Source organism: Sciurus carolinensis, chromosome X, assembly GCF_902686445.1.
Source record: "Sciurus carolinensis chromosome X, mSciCar1.2, whole genome shotgun sequence".
Lineage (NCBI taxonomy): Eukaryota > Metazoa > Chordata > Mammalia > Rodentia > Sciuridae > Sciurus > Sciurus carolinensis.
In genome coordinates this window covers 89,614,945-89,637,432 of record NC_062232.1, presented here as the reverse complement: position 1 = coordinate 89,637,432, position 22,488 = coordinate 89,614,945, and the positions used below count along the sequence as shown (strand labels likewise).

The window sequence follows — 22,488 nt, the reverse complement described above, 5'->3', positions numbered from 1 at the left end:
CCAAAAAAGAAGTTGACCAAGGAATTGACTTAATGAAAGGGCTGGAGCTGGAAAGATATTATACAAAAATGGTATCACAAAAGGTCTTTCTGGCCTGCTACTCTGAACAGGAAGTCAACAAAAAAATTGGCAGTGTGTCCAGATGCCATAATATCTCTTCTCCACACGGACAGCAAAGGCTTTTCTCTTACATTCTGGCAGCATCGCCAAAAGGGTCTCATGGGGGGAAGTGCTATTCTGACATACAGCAGTTTACAGGGAAAGATACATAATTCACAGCTGAGGAAACTTTTTTAAAAATTGTATGCTTACATTTTTACAACACCTTTTTAAAAATCCATGCTGACCTTTGAAAAAAACAAATACCTTTGCTATCAGGTATTTGAGGCTTCCTTAAGACCAAAGCCAAAATCACTGCATATGTAGGGATCCCATCTGTGCCTTAGGCACAGTCCCCCAAATCCTACATAGGCCACTTAGAACTTATTGATGAAAACTGCAGAAATGCTATTTAATCACTGCTATGAACAGAATGCACACTCCCATTCTCTCCATTCTAAGAATTCTGTCTAATGGGGCAGATTTCTGAGGCTTAGTTTGCCTCCTCGACCTAAATTTCTCTCCTGAGGTTTTAGAGAGAGCTTGAATTAACAATTGAAATGCACTTGAAGTCAAAGGCCATTATCTCCAAACTCTTCAGCTCCCTTTTGCCTCTGATGTCTCTGAAACCAAAGTCTTACACTTTAGATCCAGCACATCCTGCAGAAGGTGAACCACATCCAACTTTTTCTCATGAGCTACTGAATCGTCCAAGCCTGGGGAAATCCTGATTAACTGGCTGCTAAGTACCATTAAGTATTTGCTGATGACAGTGCTAAGTGAACACTGCATCTCCATTTTAAAGTGACTGAAAAGGATACAATCCAAAAGACTTCTTTACAAAATTACATCTTTTTGGGGGGACGGGGTACCAGGGATTGAACTCAGGGGCACTCAGGGGCACTCAACCACTAAGCCACATCCCCAGCCCTATTTTATATTTTATTTAGGGGCAGGGTCTCACTGAGTTGTTTAGCGCCTTGCTTTTGCTGAGGCTGGCTTTGAACTTGAGATCCTCCTGCCTCAGCCTTCTTAGCTGCTGGGATTAAAGGCATGTGTCACTGTACCTGGCAAAATTACATGTTTTAATTCACCTTAATTACAAGGTTTTTTCCAAATGTTTTCTGCTACTTCCTTTTATATTGCAATGACTGAGGCTGCTGACTGTGGCTGCTCCTCACTTCCAAAATTTACTTCCAGAAAAGTCATCTTGAAGAGTTCTATAAGTGAGGAAAACTGAAATAGTAAGAATGAATCTATACCAAGAATTGGTGTACAGTAGAGAAATCACTCAACGAGGAATCAGCAGATCTGCATTCTATCTCCACATCTATGATTCCTTGCTGTTTGACCCTGGGCAAATCACCTCACCTCCATGAGTATGTTTCCTCATCTGTAAAATAGAAATTATGATACTACCCAGGGAAAGTAGGCATGGGATGTCCTAAAGCCTGAAGAGAAGGCAATATGCCCTAAAAGCCTCCCAGACCCTTCTCTGATCCACTCTGAAAATTGTAGCAGGATCTGTGAGTTTGTAGAATAGGGAAAAGGGAGCAATGTTTTCATACCTCAATTAGCAACAGCCAATGAGTTCAGCAGCCCAGTCTCATCCAAAATGTCCTTTCACTCTCTCTTCCCAAAGTCTAATTGGACTTTCACCCAAGTGCCTGAACTGGCATCCAGCCAAAGTCATCCTCCAGATGCCCACAGGGAAGCACGGACAATGTCTTAAAGAAAGCAAGACTCAAGAGTTCCAACAATGAGTACCAGAAGGTTCTTAATTAATGAAGCTCTCTCCTGAGGAAGCTAATGTAATGATTCCTTCATCATCAAATGGACATCCTCAGTGAACCAAAAACAAAAATAGCACCAGCTCCCTCATTAGGTACTTCCTTTAGGTCACTTACGTCCTTTATCAGATGGGTATTTTAAATGAGGTCAAGAAACAGACTTACCACCACACCCTTCTTCCTGCTCCCTTTGTAATCTGGTATTTTTTAAATAATAGCAAAGATGGAAACTCTAAATGACACACCTGCCTCAATGATCAATTCTGTCTCAGGAAAATAACCGCTGGCTTGATGAGTCACAAGGAAATACCAGCTGTTTCCTTCTTATGAAGGACTTCATTCACTTGTCAGCTCCATCACTTAAGTTTGCAGAGAGCATTTTAGGGCCTGCAGCTTTGTTACTGAATGTTCCTAAAGCTCAACATTAATGTTAAACCAAAAAGCAGCAAGTGATACTACATAGTTCTCTGAAGCAGTTTATAGAACACATGCAACTTACCCCTTCCCAAGTGTCTACAGATAAGGGCTTGAGCCAGCATCATCTGCCCACAGCGCAGCATACATCCCCAGCCAGCATCTGATGATGGGCCTGTTCCCCCTATTGGCAAAAATGGATGAGCATGACTTATGAATGAGTTCCTTGAATTGCCCTCTCCTAAGACATCAGCATATCTGGGACTCACACAAGATAGGCAGATACACATACTTTGAACACAGAGCCAAGAGATAGATCAAATAGGGTTTGGGATGATGGTTGGAACTTGAAAAGACAATGCTGAATTAATCAAAATGGGTTCTGTGGTCAAAGACAAAACAAACAAGTGAACTAAACCTGCCCTTTGGGTTTTCTGCTTGGAGACATCTAGGTATGCATGCAATTTTGATAAGTGACTGCCATGTATGACTACCAACACTTAGTACATTCAATGTCATCACTCATCAGACCAAACTGCCCTGCACAGCTCACTTGAATGGCCCTGAACTTCTCTGAGAAGCAAGTCTTACCTTAGTTAAAGAAAAAAGTACCACTAAAGGTAGTCATCAAAATGGCCCATGAGATTCAGAAGGCTCTTAATTGTTCTAAATATACATTATAAAGATCTGAACAAGAAGGATAATATAAAATAGAGGAAAGAGCCCCAGAATAGGCATCAGAAGATCAGTTTAGTTATATAATCCAAGCCTCATCTACAGACTTGGAATAATAATACATACTCCGTGTACTATCAGTGGGTGTCATAAGACTCAAAAGACTGTGTTCTAGAACCCACACAGGATGGTACAAATACTTGATGTTATGAGAATGACCACAATATAAAATAATGAGACAAGATTTCTTTTTGTTGTAGAAACTGAAGGAAATTTGCTAAAGTGAAACAGGGAGGACTAAGTCAAATTGTAAGATGGAAGGGAAGTCCTTTGCTCTTTCTAATGCTGGAATTATAGGCCAGATTAGTGTGGAACAGGTACAATGGGGCCCACATAAAGAGAAATTGACTATTGCCAAAATGTTGTCATAACTGAGTTGGAAACAACTTCCAGACTTGCAAAGACCTCCTCACCCAGAGAAGGCTAACAGTTTGGAATCACTGGGTATTCCAGAATGTTCTTTTGTGTTACTGCTTAGATGACTTCCTGCAAAAAGCAAAGAAAATGTCTGTGTAGACTTCATTTTTGGTCCTTCACAGAAAGGTTGATTTCAATCAAATTACTAGGTCCAGTCCCATGTCAAGATCTGTCAAATTTCTTCTTAGGAGAGTAGTTTCTACCATTTGAAGGCCCTTTTCCTACAAGTTCATATTAGGAAGTAGCCACCTGGCTTGTAAACATTTTACAACTCCTCTCTAAAGGGAGTATACTCATTAGCTTTTAGGACTGTCATTTTTTCTAAATGTCAGCTAGAAACGGACTAGAATTAGTTCTAAGAAAATCTGTAATTCATCTCCCAATGTCAAGGTGCTTTCATTTCATAAGAAAAAAAATCAAAGGAATGATTTTCTTCCCTTCAAGGCACAAATTGTCCTTAATAATCAAGTAGTTCTACAAAGTGGTAGACTATAATTTAATAGATATTGCCTAAAACAAAAGCTTATGTTATTTTTTCCTTACCCTCAAAAGTAAAACAAGTAATGCCATCCGGGGCCAGAACACTTACTTGGTAGTGGGGTCAAAAGTATACTGCCATAACATGTCAACATTGTGGAATCAGATGTGATGAGGTACTTCAGCAATTAAATGTTTGGATAAAGTGTAAGACCTTCCAGCTTCCCTAAATCAAATTCTTTGCCATAGTGAGCTGTTAATTCTGAGGTTTCTATGAAGTCACTGATAACCTCAGATAAGCTATCTGAAAGGAAGAAAGCACAGTACAACAAATGGTATACCTACCAATTGGTGAAAATTTCCTTCTGTATGTAAACCATAGACGAGCACTTATATCAGACAACAGCTTAGATTTTTCTGTAATTAAATGTGAAATTAAAATTAAATCACTATATCCCATCTAAAAATGTCTACATTTGACTTCTAAGTCAGAAGCAAAACTTATTTTCAAATAACTATTCAATTCCATTGTTATGGAGCTAGGGAAATTCATAGGAAACCCAATCTCATTTTAGCCAAATAATTTCAATATTTACCCTCACCTCTGTTTTAGTCAGAGTTACTATATTGATTGGTTCAATGATGCTGGGTAGTTCCTGTCTCTTCCTCATTTGGCTACATGGTCTTCCCAGGTATCAATACTAAGATCATGGCCAAAAGACAATGAATAGGAAAAGCAAGGAACTGAGATGGTCCATTAATAAGGCAATCATCCCCAGCCTGAAAGATAGTGGCTGGTAGGATCTCTCATCAGTGCCCCCTACATATTACCTAAAACTAAGGGATTGTGTGTTTGTGTATGTCTCTGTGTGTGTGTGTAAGTGCATGCATTTAACTGAAAAGGAAATGTCCTTGCTAAACAAGTTAAGTGTGTAAGAAAGTTATTCACAGTACCTAGTGAAACTAGTTTTTGTAATCTAAATGAATGTATAACATCACCAATGTTTTTGTGTCTTTTTTTCAAAGTATGCTTTCTTGCATTTTATGATGCAAATTTACTTCCATAGTCACATTTCCACCTATACTTAGACGTGGTTCTTTCTTAGTTATCTCTCTCCCTCTTCTCAACAACACTTTCATATTTGCATTCTGTATAGAATTTATATAGTTGTTGCACTTTAGAAGAAAAAGGAGTCAGGCACAAGGGCACACACCTGTAATCCCAACTACTTGGGAGGCTGAAGCAGGAGGATTGTAAATTTGAGGCCAGCCTCAGAAAGTTAAGGAGACCCTGATTCAAAATAAAAAAAATAAAAAGAACTGGGGATATAGCTCAGTGATAGAGTACACTTGGGTTTAAACCCCAGTACAGTCAAAAAATAAAAGAAGGAAAATAAAGGAAATTCAATTTTTGCCAATGTTTTCTATTTTCTCTCCTCCCTTTCCTTTGAGCAAATCAGGAAGTTGAGCTTTCTGGATTTTCCCTCCCCTTTATGTCCCCAATGCCTATCACATATTGGGATGCAGATGTGTAATAGTTAAAAATAAGATTTCTGGAGTCACACTCTAGCTGGCTTTGAACTCTGATTCTGCTGCTTATCAGCTGTGTGACCTTGTTACTTAACCTTTATGAGCTTCAGTTTCCTCATCTATAAAATGGGGAGAATTATAATATTTCATTGAGTTGTGAGTATTCAACAAGATTATACAGGTAAAGTGCTTAGATGGTGCCTGGTATGCAGTAAGCCTGTGACAAATGTTAGCTGTTATTATACCTGTCCTCTCAAATATTGACCTCACTCCTGTCTCAGCAGTCCCTATGCCTTCCAGTTTGGTTTTATGGTGGAAGATTGTGCAGGCATTTTAACAATATTTTCACTTTGAAAGACATTTCCCAACTTTTTATTTGAATATGGGTCTATTCAACCTGGGGATTCCTGTCACAATGGACAGAAGAACTAGAAGATATCCTCTCCAATCCCCTCATTTTAAATACTAGGGAAGGAAGTTAAAATCCAGAAAGAGAAAGTAACTTACCTGAATTAGGAGAAAAGTCTGAACAATTAGGTATCCTAACTGCTAACTCCAGGCTCTCTCCACTATTCAAGTCTCCAATCAAAATAATGAAGCCAGACTCAGGAGAAGGGGCAAGACCTATATCCTCTCCTGCCTTTCGATCAGTGTCTTCCTGTTCCTTACCTCATGCTAACAGCCTCTGAAGAGGTTCTCTCCTTAGAATGATAAAAATCTCTAAGCTTCCTCTTTCTGAACTCAGACTTTATCTGGATACTGGGTTGTTAGCATTTTCAGGGCTAAAGGTCTTTCCCAATCTATAAGAATGTGTTGTAAGGAAGAAAAATTCAAGTTCCCTTTCCATCTAACTGCAGTGGCTAAAAGTTCTATATAAAAGCATAATAAACAGAGACAGTGTTCTAGTCAGAAAGAGATCTAAAACATATGAATTACTATGTTTGTGAGAGTCATGTCTTGTTTATAAGTCCCTGGTATTTTCATCTAAAAGGAAAAGGATATGAGTGGAATGAGAAATATATAGCTTGGACACCAAAGACTAGATTCTGGTTAGTGGCACCAGGAGCTCTATGTTTTTGAAACCCAAGGCTTCTATAATTTGAGGGTTCTCCTTTAAGGGAAAGAACAAAAATACATTTCTTTTACAAATTGTACAAAACCTAAACCCCTGTGAATATACTGCTAGGGCCTAAGGACCTTGGAAGGGGCCTGTGAGGGAAGCAAGGGGCCTGAGGCTTAAACTCCATTCTCTACATGGTAAATCCTCCTCAGAGCAACATCAACATTTATCAAGGTAATGGTCTGTCAACCCATGAAGTAAAAAAGGATAGGACCTTAACCTCAGGTACCCATCTCAGTTGGGTTCTCACAGAGAAATGCTACCAAATCTTACCTGTTTTAAGGAGATGCTGCTTCCCCAGGATCCATACCAGCTCATCTGTATCTGGAAATTCTTCTAGGTAGTCAGTGAAAATAGTAATCTGGTTTTCACACTTGGATAAAACTGAAAGAAAATGAAAGAAACACACAAGCAAAATTTAATAAAGGGCACTTACTTCAGTGGTTTGCTGATTATTACCTTTGCCCTGAAAGTGAAAAGTCATCAGCTTGAATCTAATAGAAGCAAATCCTTTCCCTTGAGAAACAAAGATACAAGCCCTCATGCTCTTTTAGTTGAAAGGTTTTCTCTATACATCTCTTTTTTTTTTGATCATTTATTTCTCATGATCCCATTTAAAACCACCTCTGAAAAATCATTTGGCCACAGCTGCTTCAAAACCTTTTTGTCCACCATGAGACCTTCTTTGTAAATAGTCACTGATCAAGCTTCTCCTAGGAGGAGTGTATCAAGGTGATACAATAATACCTGTGTAGCTCATTACTACTCACATCAGGAGGTATCACAATGTTTGTATGGTGAAGTTTCTAGTGGCCAGTGGCTTGGGGGAGGCTATGATAAGCCCTGGAAGATTGTACAACTGTTAAAATGGTAATATTTTAGCTGAAAATCAGATGTTTTTATAGTATTTTTATTTCCCATTTATTCACATATGGCTTCTGCAAAGAAGACTCTTGAGGCTGATAATAAATATAACTTGTTCTTGGGATTCACAATGACAAATGTGATGTTGTGATATAATGTACAATATATATTTAGTCTCTGCCCCTATTTTCTGGCACAAAGTTCCTACAAACGTTTGTAATTTCTTGAGTGCTCAGGATGCCAGGTGCACCTTCTGTTCTGATACTTGGTCTTTGACCCCAATTCCAGACACAAAACGTCTAATCCCTTGAAATTCCATGGGTGATAGGAGCATTTTTTTTATTCTAATAGAGTGATACTTGGTGGGCTCTTCAAGGAGGGTTTGGGACTAGAAAGACCAAGCAATGATTAGAAGCTTGGAAGCGTCAACACATCACTACCCTCCAGGTAAGAGAGAGGCTGGAGATTTAGTCAAAAAAAGATCACACCTACATGATGTAGTCTCCATAAAAATCCCTACACTCCAGGGTTTGGAGAGCTTTGCAGTTACTGAACATGTGCAAGTACCTGGAAGGTTAGTGTTCATGGAGAGAGCAGAGAAGCTCCACACCTCTTCTCCCATATCTTGCCCTATGCATCTGTTCTACCTGGCTGTTCATCTGCATTCTTTCCAATATCCTTTATAGTGAATAAGGGAATATAAGTAAAGTGTTTCCCCAATGTCTGGGAGCTATCCTCACACATTATCAAACCTGAAGAAGAGGTAGTAGGAATCACAATGTATAGCCAGTCACTCAAGAGCACAGGTCACAACCTAAGATGGAACTTGTGACTGGCATCTGAATTGGGGGTAGTTTTGGTGTGGCACTGTGCCTTTAATCTATGGGAACTGACTCTGACTCCAGGAAGAGATCGTTAGAACTAAATTAAATTAGTAGATGTCCTATTGGTATCTGCTAAAGAATTTCTTGGTATGTGGGGACAACCTCCCCATACACCAATCTGGTGTCAGAAGTATTCAGTGGTGAGTGTGAGAGTAGCAAAAAACAGTTTGGTTTTTCCTATCTCATACAACTATGGTTATCTCTCAGGATACAGTAACAAAGTAAAATAAAACTAAACTTTCATAGGCCACACTTTCAACACTTATGATATGTAACATGAGAGGAGTTAAAATTCAAATTTACTGTTGTACCACCTGTGAGGAACAGGTCTGCAAAACAAAACAAAATAAAGCACAAGATTGACATATGAAGGGATGCTATCTCCAAATCCTTTGCAACTTTCTGAAGAAATAATATTCTAAATATTAAATAAGCTTTTAAGTCAATTCACAAATATCTATTTTAATCTGTAACCAGAAAAATAAATTGATAGGATATTTGATTTATGATGCTATTTGTATAAGAAAATATATTTCAAGTTCAAAGCTAAAACACTCAACACACACCTTCTCTCAGCTCTTGGAGGCTCCCTGACCCTTATTGGTGTGTGGGGGGGAGGGGGCGGGGGTGAGCTCAGACAGAGAGTACAGGCCCTTTTGTGCAGACATAAGTAGCTTCAGGGACACTCCCAAGTAGTCCCTAAGAATCCTATGGGTGTAGCTTCCTGTACAAATGGCATGGTAAGATATGTTTAATTTATTTGAAAGGACAAACTGTTTTGGTTTTGTTTTCTAAGGCAGAAGCATGCTGTCTTCACAGAAATAAATGTTCCTAACTATAAACCAAGGCTATTCTGATGAGGAAAACAAGTTCATTTGCTCAAAATACCTCATTGGAAATTGAAGTTATAATCTGTAAAACACTTTTAGAAACACAGCTAGCCAAGGATACTTCCTTTCTTGAAACATTACCAAATTCCAGTCTTTTAGAGATTTAAGTAGCTTTTGTCCTTAATATGTTTTAATTATTAAAGATTATAGTCTCCAGTGTTTCAAATCCAAAGAAGTTAGAAATCGAACCACCATTTTGTTCCCTGGTGAAAACTCATCACCACCAAATCTGCCAGGGGACCTGTGCCCTCTTAGCCTCTCTACTGCTGGCCTTAGCTGCTGGCCCACACTCAGGAAATACCAGGCTAAAAATGATCATTCAGGTCAGGCCATCCCCAGGAGGTGGTGGACTGAGGCGGGGTAAATCACTGTGTATCTCTCGACTCCACCCTCTACCCCTTACAGGCAGGAGAAATCAGGTGAAAATGAACACTCACTATAGCCTAGAAAGTATATAAAAATCAGAAAATTAGCTGCCTGAGAGGACTGTGGAAAAAGGGCACACTCTCTGGCACCCTGGTAGAGGTGAGGAAGGGTGGCATTGGATCAATGTACAGCATGTATGCATATAAGCCTTGGGTCTTTTTTTAGTACTGGCTGAAAAAAAATTTCTCTATGGCCAACCCTGTCCCAGTGACTCATTGCCTAGCTATCTGGTCAAATTAGTACAGCCCTTTAAAGCCTGTAACAACTGCCCTGCTTCATTTGGGATGGCTCTGAGCAAAATGGTAGCCAAAGAATTTGACTCTGGCTCTTCACCCACTCCCAGACCCAGCTAGGCCAGCAAGAAGGTCATTATAGTCTCTATTCTTCTTGATTCTTCTGTTAGAAGATAGATGGACAGAATGCAGGGTGTCCAGTCATAGCCAACTCTGAGTCAAAGCTACACGTATGAAACAAATGAAAACTAGAACAGAAGATGATATTAACAGAACAGAACACAAGAAGCAAAGAGCAGTGATGGGGAAGTTATATATAAGGGGATCTGGGGAAAAAGAAGAATAGATCCTCTACGAGGAGAAATTAGATAATAAACACATCTGGAAAGTGGTTGAGGTGTAGAAGTAAAATCTAATTTCCAACACAAGTGCTTGTGACTAACAGCAATACTTTTCTTAAAAAAATTCTTTCACAAACTACATTTGTCTTGCCTTTAAAAATTAACAAACCAGATATTGACCTGATATCATTTCCCTGCCCTGTCAGCCCATTTAAAGAGATGGGGACTCTACAATCACAAAATATTTCTTGGTAGACCAAGAAATAACTGCTCCAAGGTCTGAGGGACAATAGGCTGCCCCCTGTTCCATTTTACTTTAGTAAGAATTATTACATTTAAGCTTCTGCTGGGTTAGCTTATTGGCCAGTTAATAAGAGCATGAAGATTTCCTTAAACTCCTAAAACAAAAAAAGTCTACCAGTCTCAGAACTGAGTTGTGACTCAGTTAGTAGAGTACTTGCCTAGCATGTGTGAGGCACTGGATTCGACTCTCAGCACCACATAAAATGAATAAATAAATAAATGTACTGTGGTCATCTACAATGGAAAAGAAAAAAAGAAGAGAGTCTACCAGCCTTGGCCAAAGGGCTCTATGTACATGTTGGGACATGTCTTAAACACCCAGTCAGGAAAGCACAGAACTCAAGATCAGCCAGAGTGAATCCTTAGGTCCTATTCAGGTCTTTCCTGAGCATGCACACAACCCTGGGAATGCACATAGCCCTATGAACACATGTGGTCTAGATTCCCAAGAATATGCCCATGCTTTTTAAAGCCCCAAGGAATCTAAGTCCCCTGCTATTCTTTTTCAGCTTTTTGGTTAGTTGGAAATGTTATCTACTGCTTTAGGCAGCTTAGAAGTTAACTAATTGTCTTTAATGGTTTCTTTAAAAGACCCTGGGTAGAAGAGTATCTGCACCTCAAGGGAGGTCACATAATAGTCTTGTAAGTGGCATCTTCCACTTCCAAACAGATCAAATTCTCTAGAAATGAAACTTTAAAGGAATTTCAACTCCATCTTGTCTCTTTTGGTGGCTTCCAGGGTGCTGAATTTCCCTGTAATTATAAGCTGTTAATTTTCAAGGCTACTGCAGAACAGTGTTAGCAAGAGTTTGGAATAAGGCAAGCGAAAATACCACAAAGCTCACTCTTACAAACATGTCAGTTTTCATAGATAAATGTTCCCTGAATTGCTGCAAGTCTTTAGTTCATTTCCAGAGTTCTGAAAAAGTTGATTCTGACAACTGCTGTCAGTTTTTTCCTTTCTATTATGGAGACAATTTCTCAGAGGTCTTTGCTTTGCCATTTTTGCTGATTTCTTACTTTTTCTAGTGATTGACTACATTTCTAAGGGTTATTTTGGAAATTTCAAGTAAATGAGAAAATTGTACATCAAGGCTTTTAGATTCTGTGAAGCTTATGCTAAAGAAAGAAACACCACAAACTCTCTAAAGTGGAATCAAAAGATCAGAAAATCTCAGAGCCAGTAGGGGCTTGAGATATGGGCTAACTTCCCAGTAGGTCATTTATTCTAACAGCTTGTGCTAGGATACTGCTGGTTCCAAAACAGCCTTCTCAGCAATACATACATATTTAACATACTGTCAGGTTACATCTTCAAAAATATATGAAAACATCTGTAGGGATTAATATGTATGGTAATGACTGAGTATTCATTCACATTTCATTGTATAAACTTTACAAACTACCTGCTTATAGGCTAAACATGGAAAATAAAACATCAATGAGATATAGCTTCTATCCTCCAAAAGCATTTAATCTAGTAGGGAAGTATTCTGGAAACAACTAACAACAGATATATGAAAGACAAGTGATGTGGAAGCCAGGGGAAGGAAAAGAAAAAAATTACAACTGGGGGTAAACAGGCCTTCCCCAATCTAGGAAAGGGCATCAGAGCTGAGCTTTGCTAGCAATAAAATAGAAATGGCAAGGGGGAAGGGAGGAAATTCCCCGTTGAGGGAACACCAAAAGAACTTGGCAAGCAAGTGAGTGTGGAGTGGGTAGGGGACAGTGAGAGAGAGAGTCAAAAATAACTTGCAGTTTTCATGTGTGAGTGATGAGATGTTGGCAGAAAAATATGGAGTTAGGCAGGGGAAGAATAAGCTTGATTGATCCAGAACATGTTGGACTGGTGGATTTGATTAACAAAGGGAGGAGAGGTCTGGAAACAAGTGAAAGGGAAGTTGGCCTTCCCAGGGATTTTGAAGAGAAGCAATGGTGGATGGTGAGTTGGTTAGCAGGGCTTAGGAAGGCACAAGGAATCCAGAAGGCCAAAGCTCTGGTACAGCCTAGAATGTGCCTTTAACTCCTTCTTCCTGGGTTCACCTACTGCCCTATTCTTGTTTTTTCTCAGCCTCTCTCATCTGTGCACAGGCCCTGTCCCATTTCATCCATCTCCCTTCATGTTTCCTGCTTTTCTGACAACCAAGAACTTAGAAAATAGAAGACTAGATGACAATTCTTAGCATTTCAAGTGGATTTTTCCCATTTGAAATTGCAAATTTCCTTGATTTATTCTGCAAGTCACACCCTTTCAATGCTAGATTGTCAACACAGAAGACATGATTACTCTACAGACCAGTATAAATTCTGACTCTCTAATGGAACAGTGTTGTTTTTAGACTTATATTAGGGATTTATTTTTTGTACTGGTGATTGAACCCTGGGGCACTTTCCCACTGAGCCACATCCCCAGTATATATAGCCATATTCTCTGTACATGTAAACCAACTTGCAATGTAATTTTTTTTTAATTTTAAGAAGTTGCTTAGAGTCTTGCTAAATTGCCAAGGCTAGCCTTCAACTTGCAATCCTACTGCCTCAGCCTTCCCAGGCACTTGTATTATAGGCATGTGTCAACACACCCGGCTCCCATATTAGGGATTCTTAACCAAAGGGTATCATTCAACTAGAGAGGACTTTATGAGATTCTGTTTAACTGATGAGTGCAATCAGTGGTTGAGCATAGGAGGCTATACCTGATAAACTTCAGGATAAGTAAGCAAAAAAATTACCAGTACACTTAGAAAGGGACCATTGTAAAGTTGCAAGACCCTTTGGTTTCCAGCTAGAAAAATTAATCAGGCTGTAGATAACTTGGCTCCACAAAATTTGATATTTCTCGGGGGTCTCAGTCAATTTGTCCCATTGACATAAGCAATGCTTATCCCACTGAAAAATGTAATCAAAACTGAGCTATTTCTGTGTTACCTTTAAAGTGATGCTTTTGAAAACCTTGTTGCCTTGTCAAGTGTATTTTTGTTGCTGCTGCTACTGCTGTGTTCACTTAGGGACAAATTGCTGTCTGTTGTCCGCCAAATGAAATGTACTTGGAAATACCCATGGGGAAATGGACTTCCATGAACAAACTGGTCAGAAATGTATGACACATCAGTCATAGCACCTCCAAATTGGTGACTCATTTTGTTTTTGATAACTCCTTTTTATTTAAGAGAGATGCATTTTTCAAAAATAAAGTGAGAGATTAGATTTGAGAGGATAATTAAATTCCTCTGTGATCAAAAAAAGTTGCTGCCACCATCTTTGTTGATAAGACATACAGAGAGGGTAGCACACTGGGTGTATAAATGGGGAAAAGTACTTGATTGGCTATATGATTTAAGAAGACTTGAGGGACCTCTGCTACAACTGAAGTGAGAATCACCTTGACTCTTTATCAACAAGTTTTATTGTTTTTAAGATTCAACCTGAATCTGCTACTCAATTGTCACTGAGCAATTGATGGGAAGTATGGTTGTAACCCCAAGGAAGACAGTTTTACATTAGTGCCATTACAAACTCATGGAGTGGGTTGAAAATAAGCCTCCATGGTATTGTATCTTTGATTTTGGACATTGAAAACAAAGTAAAAAGCACTTACACTCAAGAGTGAACTCATGTCTCATGTAGGAATCAAGAAACTGACACTATTTAGTCACAACTGATTTTCTCTACCCAGTATGGTAAGGAAAAGGAAGAAAAGGAAACACCTCCCACTCCTGTTGGAAATAGCTCTAGGCTAGGAACCCCAAAATGTAGGTTCTAGTCCCACTGTACCACTTAACTTGCTATGTGACCTTGGAAAACCTACTAAACTACTGTGGACCTGAGATTCCATCTGTAAAATGTGCAGTGTGCTCTTCAAACAGCAGATCATAATTTATCAGTAGGTTGTGCAATCTATGTAGTGGGTTGCAGTCAGCATTTAATAAAACAAAATTGAACATAACTAGAACAAAATATTAGAGCATATTATATATAATAAGTATTACTTTATGAAGCTCGTTTGTATATATATAGACCAGTTTGCAATGTAAAATGTATTTTTCATTGTGCTCTTGTGATCAAAAAAGTTAAAAAGCCACTGGTCTAGACCTATACTGACTGACATGCTAGCTTCATGCAGTTTTAAATTTAAATTAAATACAAATGAAAATTTAGGGGGCTGGTGGAGTAACTTGGTAGTAAAGCATGTGTTTAGCATGTACAAGGCCCTGGGTTCAATCCCCAGTAAAAAAGCAAAAAATAATAATTCAATCCCTCATAGCACTAGCCACAATTCAAGCACTCAATAGCCACATGTGGATAATGGCTATCATGTTGGACAGTATAGCATGCGTCCATTTCCATCATCACAGAAAGTTCTATTAGATAGTTCTATTCTAATGACTTTTCTATGGTTCTATAGAAAGTGGTGACAGAGTGAGTTCTTAGAAGGAGTTGTCCAAACTCTGAAAAGATGGCCCGGGTGTGGTGGTGCATGCCTGTAATCCCAGTGGCTCAGGAGGCTGAGGAAGGAAGATGGAAGTTTAAAGCCAGCGTCAGCAACTTAACGAGGCTGTAAGCAACCTAGTGAGACCCTGTCTTAAAATAAAAAATAAAAAAGGGACTAGGGATGTGTCTCAGTGGTTAAGCTCCTTTGGGATCAAACCCCAGTATAAAAAAAAGAGAAGATGGGTTCATTTATTTCTCTCTTAAGAGAGTTTCTATGTGAATTTCTAAATAAATGAACCAACAATTACTTATGTTGAATTTGGTTCTATGAGGAATACAGAGGCAATATTCCTCATAAATATTTTTCTAAATATAAAGCAAGGCAGCAAAGCATCATAAAATCATTGTGTAGTTAAACATATGAATCTTATGTAAAAGCAAGAATAATAAATGGCAATATATAGGCAAGTGTTGACAATAACTAAGTGCTGTCAAATTTCAGCAAAGGGGGAAATGAATGAGTATTTGGAGTCATCTGGTAAGATTTCAAGAAGTTAGGATTTTGTCTTTATTGCTTGGTTTTGATGAGCAGAGTCAAGAATGGAAAATATTCCGGATGAGGGAAACCAATACTATATGTACATGGGAAAGGGAGGTAGTTCTGGGGAATATTGAAAATGGAGATTAGAGAAGTGGCATGGCACTGGATTATAGAGTGTATAAAGCCAGTCAGTAGAGTCCAACTCTCCATAAAGACATTGACAGTTTTCAGAGCACTTTCATGTGATCCTGGAACCAGTCCCTTGAGATAGGCAAGGCAAGGACTATTACTTCCATTTTAGAGTTGAGGGAACAGAGTCTCAGAAGAGGTGATATGACTATTCAATGTAATATAGTTAGTAGGCAGTATAACCAGGATTCAAACAGAATTAATCTCATTCTCCATTCAGTATTCTTCCTGCTATATATGGCTGCTAAGAAAAGAATGTGATTCAAGGCACTGAAGACAAGGAGGCCAATGAGAATGTTGTTGCAATAATTCAGGACTAGAGTGTTGAAGGCCTGGCCTAAGGTGGCAAGAAACCAGATGTTATGGTTATATAACTTGCCATAAAACAGACTGACAATGCAGTATCCACTGTTTATAGAGGAGAGTAAGAGTAGACAGTCAGAGGATACAACAGTGTAGTTATATTTACTGGAAATGACCTAAAACTACCTCCAAAGGAATAAATATTAACAGTATAATTCATATACTATGTCCAGGTTTTTCCAGACAGCTAAAGGCAATGTTTTAGACACAGTTCCTAAGCAAACAACACTTTATATGTCTATGCATTTTTATGAGGCATTTCTGTCTTGGTAGTGTTTCTTTTCTCTGTCAATTTCAATTTTCATTTCTAAGACCTAATTGGTCATATGATCTATTACCTCATCTAGATTTCCAGTGAGAAAAAGTAAAAGTAAAGTTCAAGGAGCTAAAACCTTTGGAGTTTTTTTATAACACTATTCAGTAAAACTGTCAGCTTAGCAATTAAGTACTTAATGATGATCTACTAAAAAGATACTAAGATATGCCATTGTCAGATTAATTTTAAGGAATCTCTCTGCTAGAGTCAATAAACCACTAAAAATCTACCATGGACTTCCAAGACTGTTCTACCTGATAGAAATCAAATACAAACTCATCAACTTGGCATTTAAGGATCTCTCCAATAGTGCCACCTCTTACATTTCTAGTTGTTTCCTACTGCTTATTATTCCTTCATGGTATCTACTCTTTTCATTCAAATTAAACAACATCATGCACTGGATATTCTTATCTTTGCTCATTTCTGTCCTACTTTCCTTTGAATCCTATCTCCAGGGCTATTTTCTTGATGAACTCTCCTCAAATTTTGCAACAAGAAGTTGGGAAAAGTTCCTTCTAAACTACCGTAGTCCTGGGCTGGGGTTGTGGCTCAGTGGCACTGCACTTGCCTAGCATGTGTGAGGCCCTGGGTTCAATCCTCAGTACCACATAAAAACAAAATAAAAGTATTGTGTCCACCCAAAACTTAAAAAAATTAAATAAAATAAAACTTCTATAGTCCTTCATTTATATCTTATTTATTATACTGAACCCTTTGTGCTTTAGGTTATTATTGATTGCATACATGTCATCTCTCTGCTATTAAAATGAACTCCTAAAAGTCTCAGTTCAGGTAGCAATCATCTCTGTATCCCTTATATCTCTGGTCATAGTGCCTTGCAATAACTTATCCACTAAGGTTCATCAAATGTTTATTGAATGAATGAGCATGTTGAAAAAACTCTAAATGCTGATTGATATGTCTATCTAAATATCAATGTAACATTCCTTTACTGAGTGCCTACCATGTGACCAGCACTGCATTAGGCCCTGTGCATAGCAACATATTTTAGCAATTCCGAGTCTAATGAGAAGAGGGAGGGAGAGAAGGGAAGAGTTCATTTGATACAGTATGGCAAGGGGGCTAAGGGAGCACAAGAAGAGAATCACCTAAGCCAATCTGGGGCCAAGAAGCAGTTTTGGAAAGAAAGGTTACAGTAACACTCAGACTTAAAGAATGAGTGAGAGTTAAACAAATCAGACCTGTAAAGGACAATCCAGGCAGAGAAAGCCTGTATCAAAATGCTGAGGTCTGGAGATCCAAGATGGCAGACTAGAGGGAGGCTGCGTTCCTTGTTGCTCCGTAACTCCGGTTTCAAGCAGAGGATATCTGTTTCTTGATTGCTCACTGTCAGGCACCTATCATCCACCATTTGCCTGCCTCTCGCCTGTCCATCGCCTGCCTTACACCTATCCATCACCCAATACACAAGGTTCACCTCCCAATCGTCTGACAACAGTCAGCAAACTGATCACAGACCGCCAGTGGAGCACCAGTTGCCTACTGTTGCCTGGAAGTTCACTGTTACAGTACCTGCAGGTTTGATTACACGTGGCTGCTGCCATTTTGAGACAACAGCCAGGCCCTGTAGGACTCTTGGCCGGACTGACTGAGCCCTGTCTCCAGGATCCCTCAGCCCGACCGATCACTCCCTGCCTCTAGGGCCCTCACATCGACTGATTGCTCCCTGCCACCAGGACCCCCAGGCCAACTGACTGTGCCCTATCACCGGGACCCCAGACGAACTGATTGCAACCGGCCTCCAGGATCCCACAACCACACCAATCATACCCGACCTCCAGGACCCCTGCCTGAACAACCGCATCCCGCCTCCAGGACCTCCTGCTGACCATGGCCACAACCTGAGCTGCAGCTCCCCATTTGCTAACACATTTCGAAGCCAGAGGGGACATCTTGGAAAATTCTGGAAGCCATAGCTCCGATCTTTAGGTGGGGCAAAACCCATCCTGAGATGCCTGCTGGAGGCTTGAAGCTCATTGTCAGAAAGGGTTTTGGAAACCAATAGGGCCACTATAAGCCTATAGGGGGAAATCTGCAATACCCCATATCTGCATTGCTAGAGGGGAAGATACATGAACAACATGAAAAAACAAGGGAAGAAAATGATCCAAACAAATCTAGATTCTATATTAATAGAATCCAATGACAGTATGTTAGAAGAAATGTCAGAAAAGGACTTTAGATTATACATGATTAAGATGATTCATGAAGTAAAGGATGAGATAAGAGAGCAAATGCAGGCAATGAATGATAATACCAATAAGCTGAAAGAGCAACTGCAGGAAGCAAAAGATCATTTCAAAAAAGAGAAAGAGATTCTCAAAAAAAAAAACCAAATGGAAATCCTTGAAATGAAGGAAACAATATACCAAATAAAAAACTCAATGGAAAGCATCACCAAAAGACTAGACCACTTGGAAGACAGAACCTCAGACAATGAAGACAAAATATTTAATCTTGAAAATAAAGTTGCCCAAACAGAGAAGATGGTAAGAAATCATGAACAGAATCTCCAAGAACTATGGGACATCATGAAAAGACCAAATTTAAGTATTATTGGGATTGAGGAAGGCACAGAGATACAAACCAAAGGAATGAACAACCTATTCGATGAAATAATATCAGAAAATTTCCCAAACCTGAAGAATAAAATGGAAAATCAAATACAAGAGGCTTACAGAACACCAAATGCACAAAATCACAACAGGTCCACACCAAGGCACATTATAATGAAAATGCCTAACATTCAAAATAAAGATAGGATTTTGAAGGCGTGAGAGAAAAGCATCAGATTACATATAGGGGGAGACCAATACGGATAGCAGCAGACTTCTCAACCCAGACTCTAAAAGCTAGAAGGGCCTGGAACAACATATTTCAAGCTCTGAAAGAACATGGTTCCCAACCAAGAATCCTATACCCAGCAAAACTAACCTTCAGATTTGAAGATGAAATAAAATCCTTTCATGATAAACAAAAGTTAAAAGAATTTACAAATAGAAAGCCTGTGCCTCAGAATGTTCTCAACAAAATATTCCATGAGGAGGAAGTGAAAAACAACAATGTAGGTCAGCAAAGGGAGGAACTACCTTAGAGAAAAACCACTCAAAGGAGAAACCAAGCCAACTTAAAAACCAAAAATAAGCCAAATGACTGGGAATACAAATCATATCTCAATAATAACCCTGAACGTTAATGGCCTAAACTCATCAATCAAAAGACATAGACTGGCAGAATGGATTAAAAAGAAAGACCCAACAATATGCTGCCTGCAAGAGACTCATCTCATAGAAAAAGACATCCATAGACTAAAGGTGAAAGGATAGGAAAAGACCTACCATGCACACGGACTCAGTAAAAAAGCGGGGGTTTCCATCCTTATATCAGATGAAGTGGACTTCAAGTCAAAGTTAGTCAGAAGGGATAAAGAAGGACATTTCATACTGCTTAAGGGAACCATAAATCAGGAAGACATAATGATAGTAAATATTTATGCCCCAAACAAAGGTGCATCCCAGTACATCGAACAAATCCTTCTCAATTTCAGGAATCACATAGAACACAACACAACAATTCTGGGTGACTTTAGTGCACCGCTGTCACCACTAGATAGATCTTCCAAACAAAAACCAACCAAAGAAACCATAGAACTCAATAAAACAATCAATAACCTAGACTTAATAGACACATATAGAATATTCCATCCATCAATGAGCAGATTCACTTTCTTCTCAGCAGCACATGGAACTTTCTCGAAAATAGACCATATATTATGCCACAAAGCAGCCCTTAGGAAATGCAAAAAAATAGAGATACTGCCTTGTGTTCTATCAGATCATAATGGACTGAGAATAGAAATCAATGACAAAATAAAAAACAGAAATTACTCCAACACCCGGAGACTAAATAATATGCTATTGAATGAAACATGGATAACAAAAAACATCAGGGAGGAGATAAAAAAAATTCTTAGAGGTCAATGAGAACGACGATACAACATATCAAAATCTCTGGGACACTATGAAAGCGGTACTAAGAGGAAAATTCATTGCATGGAGCTCATTCCAGAAGAGAAAGAAAAGTCAACAACTAAATGACCTAACGTTACAGCTCAAAGCCCTAGAAAAAGAACAGAATAACAGCAAAAGTAGTAGAAGACAGGAAATAATTAATATCAGAGCTAAAATCAATGAAATTGAAACAAAAGAAACAATTCAAAAAATTGACAAAACAAAAAGTTGGTTCTTTGAGAAATTAAACAAAATAGACAAACCCTTAGCCACACTAACAAAGAGGAGAGAGAAAACTGAAATTTCTAAAATTTGTGATGAAAAAGGAAATATCATGACAGACACCACTGAGATACATAACATAATGAAAAGCTACTTTGAAAATCTGTATTCCAACAAAATAGAAACTACCGAAGACATTGATAAATTTCTAGAGACATATGCTCCTCCCAAATTGAACCAGAAGGACAAACACAATTTAAACAGATCAATATCAAGCAATGAAATAGAAGAAGCCATTAAAAATCTACCATCCAAGAAAAGCTGAGGACCAGACGGATTCTCAGTCAAGTTCTACAAGACCTTCAAAGAAGAATGCATTCCAATACTTCTCAGAGTATTCCAGGAAACAGAAAAGGAGGGTACCCTACTGAACTCATTCTATGAAGCTAATATCACCCTTATACCCAAACCAGGCAAAGACACATCAAGGAAAGAAAATTTTAGACCAATATCCTTGATGAATATAGATGCAAAGATCCTTAACAAAATATTGGCAAACCATATCCAAAAACATATTAAGAAAATCGTGCACCACGATCAAGTGGGGTTCATCCCTGGAATGCAAGGATGGTTTAACATACGTAAATCAATAAATGTAATCCATCATGTCAATAGACTTAAGGATAAGAATCATATGGTTATTTCAATTGATGCAGAAAAAGCATTCGACAAAATACAACACCCCTTCATGCTCAAAACACTAGAAAAAATAGGGATAGTAGGAACATACCTGAACATTGTAAAGGATATTTATGCTAAGTCTATGACCAACATCATTCTTAATGGAGAAAAACTGAAACCATTCCCTTTAAAAATGGGAACAAGACAGGGATGTCCTCTTACACCACTTCTATTCAACATTGTCCTCGAAACTCTAGCCAGAGCAATTAGGCAAACTAAAGAAATTAAAGGGATATGAATAGGAAAAGAGGAACTTAAGCTGTCACTATTTGCTGATGATATGATTCTATATTTAGAGGATCCAAAAACCTCCTCCAGAAAACTTCTAGACCTCATCAATGAATTCAGCAAAATAGCAGGCTATAAAATCAACACGCGTAAATCTAAAGCATTTTTATATGCAAGTGACGAAACAGCTGAAAGGGAAATGAGGAAAACAACTCCATTTGCAATAGCCTCAAAAAAAAAATACTTGGGAATCAATCTAACCAAAGAGGTAAAAAATCTCTACAATGAAAACTACAAAACATTTAAGAAAGAAATTGAGGAAGACCTTAGAAGATGGAAAGATCTCCCATGTTCTTGGATAGGCAGAATTAATATTGTCAAAATGGCCATACTACCAAAAGTGCTGTACAGATTCAATGCAATTCCAATTAAAACCCCAATGATGTACCTTACAGAAATAGAGCAAACAGTCATGAAATTCATCTGGAAGAATAAGAAACCCAGAATAGCTAAAGCAATCCTTAGCAAAAGAATGAAACAGGGGGTATTACAATACCAGAACTTCAATTATACTACAAAGCAATAGTAACAAAAATGGCATGGTATTGGCACCAAAACAGACAGGTAGATCAATGGTATAGAATAGAGGACACAGACACAAACTGAAATAAATACAATTTTCTCATACTAGACAGAGGTGCCAAAAATATGCAATGGAGAAAAGATAGCCTCTTCAACAAATGGTGCTGGGATAACTGGAAATCCATATGCAACAGAATGAAAATAAACCCCTATCTCTCACCCTGCACAAAAATCAACTCACAATGGATCAAGGGCCATGAAATCAGACCAGAGACCCTGCATCTTATAGAAGAAAAAGTAGGTCCAAATCTTCAACTT

The 22,488-nt window shown here is 38.6% G+C and overlaps 1 protein-coding gene across 1 annotated transcript in view; it reads right to left on the bottom strand.

Moving 5' to 3' along the window:
* Atg4a (autophagy related 4A cysteine peptidase) overlaps positions 1–22,488 on the bottom strand; it is a gene marked incomplete at its 5' end in the record, with an annotated part of 54,135 nt that overhangs the window by 12,902 nt on the left and 18,745 nt on the right. The window contains 3 exons of the mRNA XM_047535291.1: positions 2,389–2,487; positions 4,278–4,349; positions 6,856–6,966. Coding sequence (XP_047391247.1) covers positions 2,389–2,487; positions 4,278–4,349; positions 6,856–6,966 — 282 coding nt within the window. The remainder of the gene's footprint in view (positions 1–2,388; positions 2,488–4,277; positions 4,350–6,855; positions 6,967–22,488) is intronic.